The 6,267-nt window shown below is 39.1% G+C and overlaps 1 protein-coding gene across 2 annotated transcripts; it reads right to left on the bottom strand.

Annotated features, from left to right (window-relative positions):
* Positions 1–739: 739 nt before the first annotated feature.
* LOC131248285 (pentatricopeptide repeat-containing protein At1g15510, chloroplastic-like) lies at positions 740–2,505 on the bottom strand. Of its 2 annotated transcripts, none has more exons than XR_009172186.1 (3): positions 2,119–2,505; positions 1,060–1,253; positions 740–962 (listed from the first exon to the last, which is right to left on the bottom strand). XR_009172186.1 is itself a non-coding variant. In XM_058248489.1 (3 exons), exons 2-3 carry the CDS (start codon positions 1,251–1,253, stop codon positions 891–893), a joined length of 297 nt encoding a protein of 98 aa, XP_058104472.1. In that variant the 5' UTR covers positions 2,119–2,505; the 3' UTR covers positions 740–890. The 2 variants fall into 2 exon arrangements, 1 of the variants encoding a protein (XP_058104472.1); XM_058248489.1 differs by having other exon boundaries at positions 740–993.
* Between the last annotated feature and the right edge of the window lie 3,762 nt (positions 2,506–6,267).

Genomic DNA, 6,267 nt, shown 5'->3' with positions numbered 1-6,267 from the left:
AACGGAAAATCCAATAATCCTACTGTGCAACGTTCTTTCATCCATAACAATAATCTGATGTACCCTAGTGATGATTGGGGGTTGCTCTAAAATCTTCCATTGAAGACAACTCAATTAACAAGATATTAGTTTAGGCTGCATTAGTATAAAAAATAAACAATGTTCCCTCCTTTCACCTCGACTGCTCATTTCCATATTCATAGAAGAAGTTTAGAATTTGAAACTATGGATCGAAGGAAAAGAAGCAAATATATGACTTCAATCCTTTACTATTGGATTTAAATCAGAGAGACTTGAGCGAGAAGCATTTAAAGAGGAATTACCGAATCCTTGGCAAGAAGATATGCATTATACTCATATTTTCAATTTTGTACTAGAGGGCCAATGGTCCAGAGACCAGGCCATTGGTCTGTCGGGCCTTATCATGGATGGACCAAGCCCCAAAAGTCTCCCAGATAGGAAGATCCTAGCCACCAAGCTTAGTCCTCTTCTTTTTTTCAATTGAATGTGGACTGATGATGTATTTCTCAACCTACTCGTCTACTTCCAAGCCACACCGAAAGTTAGGCTTGTCCATTAAAGGAAACTTTTGATCCATTCAGAATACGGCTCAACATACCATTGATCTGGATAAATGAGCAGTGGGCTCCACTTTTACAAATGGAAGAAAGTAAAATGTGCACATCCTTGGGTCGAGGAAAAAAACTTTGTTTTTTCGAAAAAATAAGCTAGGATCATATGATTCCTTCCCTTCTAAAAGCATGAAACTCTTGTTACTGAAAATTATATAAGGTTAAGAAATAGTAAAGTGTACAGCATCTCACAAACTGCATTGTAAACTCGAAAAGTAAATGAACATTGGCATACTCTGGGAGGACATTGCCACGTGATCAGAGGGATTTGGAGGGCAGCGACTTCAGGTCCCTCAAACCCAGGCCGCAGCTAGTCATCAGAACCCATTCCTGTTGAACGACAGATGGGCACAGTGAAAGCCTGAAAGTACATTGTAATTAAAGGTCTAAAAGCAGAAAAAGAAAAGAAAAGAAAATATTTGAATACCCTCTTTGCAAGTAGTCAGATATCATGCATGTCCATGAAGCAGCATCTCTCTGAGGCATTCTGTCAAACAGCCAACGAGCAGCCTCCAGATCCCCACATTTGCCATACATATCAATCAGAGCATTTGCCACGGAAGCATCAAATTTGAATCCTCTCCTATTTATAATCCCATGAAGTTCCTTCCCTTTCGTCATCTGCAACCGGCCCAAACGGGTTTTCAAGACATGCTAATAGGTGAATCTGTTGGTGACGCAGGGGAGGACGTGAGGTCGAGCACCATCTTCCTCAAGAGGATAACTATTCCAAATCCACGGAACTTCTCTGGACTCCTCACAGAGACTTCTCAAATCCACGAGGAAAGAAAGCAGGAAATAGAAATAAATTCTAATAAATTCGAATTTGATTAATGAATGAATAAAAATGAGTTCACAACCCTTTAAATAGGGGTACCAACCAATGGGAAAGAAATCAGAATCAAACTACAACTAAAACTTCTAGAATTCGCGATTGACTATAAATAGTAAACTTACTATTTATAGACGGTCGTGATGTCTACTAGTGCGCAAGGTTTTCGGCCAAAAATAGTAAGTGTCCTATTTGGCTTCACCAAACCGTTCTCCTAATTATTCTAAGCTCTTTTCACGTTGGGCACAACTCCTAAAGCCCGGCGGATGAATAGTTATAATCAAACTAAAACTTACTATTTATAGTAAAAAGAAAATTAAAACAGGGAAACGACCGTCGATATAGGGGTTTTTCACAATTCTGGGCTGCGTAACCCGGCGTAGCAAGGTTGGTTGGCTAAAGTAGCTCGTTCTACCCCAAAATCATATATTTTACGTCAGATAACTCATTCCGGATTGCGAGATACGCCCGATCTAAGGTCCTACGGCCCGGATCACTTCTGTCGTCGACTGGGCCTTTTCTGATCCATCTTGGCCATGAAACTGTCCCCGACCCGCTCTACATCAGTTGGCAAGGGCTCCAGTTTCCTGCATCCATGCAAAGAAGTGGATCGCATTCTCAACCAGGGTTGTTGATCTGACAATGAAGACTGACCTCAATGATGTTGCCGACTAAGGGAGCTGTTTGTTGAGTTTAATCTTTTCCTGATTCTCTTTGATCTTGACCTTGAATGATTATAGTTCTAGATTCATTCTCTGCAACTCTTCTTGAGAGAGAAATCAAGAAATCGGTTAACAAGAGAGAGAGGGAGGGAGAAAGGGTTTTGGGCAGAAAGAGGGGACTCGGTTTTGGGCGTAGAGAGAGAGAGAGAGAGAGAGAGAGAGAGAGAGAGAGAGAGAGAGAGAGAGGGTCGCATATTCATTTTGGCGCGCAGCTGTTTTTTGAGCGCGCGCCCAATTTTTTTGGGCGTGGATTAGGTACCTACGTGGGGCCCACCATGATGTATATGGTTTATCCATTCCGTCCATTTATTTTTATAAATACATTCACGGAATGATATAAAAAATGAGTTATATTGAAGGCCTAACTAGACCACACCATAGGAATCACGTGTGATTTAATCTCTACTGTTTCCTACCATGTGGTCCACTTGAGCCTTCAATATACTTATTTTTTGGGAAGATACCATAAAATTATATTTTAAAACAAATGGACGGATTAGATAGAACACATATTGTGGTGGGCCTCAAAAAGTCCCTTCCAGGACCATTCATTTCTAGTGGTGTACCAACTACGGTTTATATCCGTAGCTAAAATCCTACATGTTCTGTATCCTTTCCTCATTTTTTTTAGTAGTGTGTTTTTACTCTACATACATGTATATGTGGCCTTATGAACAGATTGGATGAAAAATAAACATTATGGTGGGCCTACGAATTTTTTAACGGTGAAAATCATTATCTCCACTGCTATTTTTGGTGTGGTCCATTTGAGCTTTGGATATAATTCATTTTTTGGTTGATGATCTCAAATGATCTCGAAAAATTATTATTAACTTGCAGTGTATTGGAAAATTAAGTACGTCCTTAAAGAACTCAACATATTAGAGCTTTGCTAAGCCCACACGTCGTGTATAATAATGATAATGAACACACACCACCACATGTGTTGACCTGACATATTGGTACAAGATCTAGTCCATTCATTAGAGATGTAGGTATGGCCAATCTATGGTGAATCCTATCAGATCAACATAGTTGATCACTATGCAATGGGCCCCACTTGTACAAGTCAAAAATCCAAACTTGTACCATAAGTTTCAATTTTTGACATATGACCATCTTGTCCAGTGACTCATTAGGTGGGCCCAACCCATTTCCACCCCTAACTGGAGACCTGGCAAGCTATACTTCAAAGCGACAAAATTCTTTAATGAGGTTATTATAGGGATCGTTGATTTAGTGGCCACGATGCCAAACACATCTTCAACCTGCAAACAGAAAACCATGGTGGGACCCAAAATCGGTTTAGCCCAAAAATCAAGTCCTGTCATATCAACAATTGCAAAATAGACTTTTAACATCGGTTCCTATACAACTGAGGCAAAATAGTAGACTTTTAGCCCTGGTTCCTATGCAAGGCAAAAAAGTAGACTTTTAACCTCGGTTCTTATGCAACCGAGGATAAAAAGTAGACTTTTGACCTCGGTTCCTATGCAACTGAGGCACATTGTACTGTTTATTTGACATCTAATCTGTTGATTAGGTCATACAAACCCAGATGAAGGGAAAAAAATAAAGATCAACTTGATCCAAAACTTTTATGGCCCCTAAAAATATTTTAATGGTAGACATTCATTCAACACCGTTTCCTGTAATGTGGTCCACTTTAGATTGGGATATACCTCATTTTTCGTCTCATATCATAAAATGATATAGAAAAATATATGGACGGCATGATGAAATACATACATCATGGTGGGGCCCACAGAGCACTAACCACCAGCCAATGTCTAGTAGCAGGGGGAGTAGCCAATCTGTTTCCGCAAGACTCCTACTGAAGTGATGTTACTAGTTATATGGGTACCATGCACCATGATGTGTGTTTTGTATCCACACCGTTCATCAATTCGAAGAGATATATGAATTGTATCCACACTGTCCATCCATTTTTTTCATATCATTTTAGATTATAGTAGATTAAAAAAAATGCATATCTACGTATCAAGTGGACCACACCACAGGAAATGGTGCTAAGGATGGCCACCATTGAAACCTTTTTAGGGTCCACCATATTGTTTTTTTGCCATCCAACCTGTTGATATGGTCATATACACCTGGATGAAGTGAAAAAGTAAATATCATCTTAATCAAAAACTTTTATGCCCCCCAAGAAATTTTCAATGGTAGAATTTAATCCTCACTTTGTGGTCCATTTGAGCCTTGCATCTTCGTTATTTTCGGGGTCATAGTCTAAAATGATATGTATAAATGGATGGACGGTGTGGATAGAATTCATACATTTTGTTGGCCCCTTAGTGGCCCATCGGATCCTCATTCATCTCACCCCCCATCCAACCATCCATTCATCTCATACAATCATCCAAACATCCATCAATCCATCTATCAAACCATTCCATCCATCTATATATGCAGTCATCCAAACATCCATCCATGCATCCATCCATCCATCCAACATCCAACTATCTCGTTCATACATCTTATCATCCCATCAATCATTAAAACATCCATCCATCCATACAACCACTTCATCCATCCATCCATACATCCATCCAACCATCCCATCCATCCATTCACCCATCTATCCCAGCTATCCATCTAACCATCCATCGAACCAACCCATCCATACATTAATTTTATCCAATCATCAAAACATTCATCCATCTAAACAACTACCCATCCCAACCATCCAACCATCTATCCATCCCATCCAAACATCCATCCATTCCATCCAACCATCCATCCCATCGATCAATCTATCATCCGCCCATCCAACCATCCCATCAATCAATCTATCCATCCGTCCATCTAACCATCCAACCATCCCATCCAAACATCCATCCATCCCAACTATCTTATTCATCGGTCCATCCATCCCATCTATTCACATATTGATCTATCCAACCACCCATCCAACCAACCATCCCATCTATCCATCCATCTAACTATTCCATCCAACCGTTCAAACATCTATCCATCCATCCCATCCATCCACCATTCAATCGATGATTGGAGGTTGATTTAATGATCGAAAGCACTTTGTGTTGTACGATCATTGATTGAGAGGTTGATCTTGTGATTGTCGGTGATGTGCAACATTCGATTGTTGATTGGGGACTTAATGAAGTGATGTACGATGATTTTCACCATTCAATAAAGGATTGGAGGTTGATCGGATGGTCAACAACACTTTTTATCGTTCGATCGTTGTTAAAAATACTCTACCATTTCGCAAAAACGTCGACTATTTGCAATGATTTACAATGTTGTTGCAAATACTCTAACATTTCGCAATGAAACCACATTCATCGCAAAAAGTTTTAGTTGGTATTTGCCGTAACAAGTTAACCCGGTCGTCGCTAAAACAAACTATTTGCAGTGACTTTTGTATCGTTACAAAAAATAATATTTTACGATGACACTCAATTCTTCGCATAAAGTGGACATTAGCGATGACAATTGAAACACGTAGCAAAACGTCTTTCCCGCTATGTAATTTTTTGAGAAAAAAATGGTGGGAAACGTTTTAGTGACGATAATTATAGCTCATTCCAAAAACATTGACTATTTGCGATGATTTACAATATTGTTGCAAATACTCTAACATTTCGCAATAAAACCACATTTGTCGCAAAAAGTTTTAGTTGGTATTTGTCGCAACGAGTTAACCTGGTTGTCGCTAAAACAAACTATTTGCAGTGACTTTTGTATCATTGTAAAAAATAATATTTTGTGATGACACTCAATTTATCGCATAAAGTGAACATTAGCGATGACAATTGAAACGCGTGGCGAAACGTCTTTCCCATCATGTAAATTTTCAGGGAAAAATTGGTGGGAAACGTTTTAGGGACGATAATTATAGCTCGTTGCAAAAATGTTGATTATTTGCAATGATTTACAATGTTGTTGCATGTACTCTAACATTTCGTAATGAAACCACATTCGTTGCAAAAAAGTTTCAGTTGGTATTTGTCGCAACGAGTTAACCTGGTTGTTGCTAAAACAAACGATTTGCAGTGACTTTTATGTTGTTATAAAAAATAATATTTTGCGACGACAC

Source organism: Magnolia sinica, chromosome 6, assembly GCF_029962835.1.
Source record: "Magnolia sinica isolate HGM2019 chromosome 6, MsV1, whole genome shotgun sequence".
Lineage (NCBI taxonomy): Eukaryota > Viridiplantae > Streptophyta > Magnoliopsida > Magnoliales > Magnoliaceae > Magnolia > Magnolia sinica.
This window is presented reverse-complemented; position numbering and strand designations above follow the sequence as displayed.

Excerpts from the sequence above, each read along its gene's own strand:
- LOC131248285 (XM_058248489.1), bottom strand. The coding sequence starts at position 1,253 with ATGACGAAAGGGAAGGAACTTCATGGGATTATAAATAGGAGAGGATTC. Across the intron at positions 994-1,059 it reads TCTGACTACTTGCAAAGAGG|GCTTTCACTGTGCCCATCTG; the intron begins GTATTCAAATAT and ends ATGTACTTTCAG.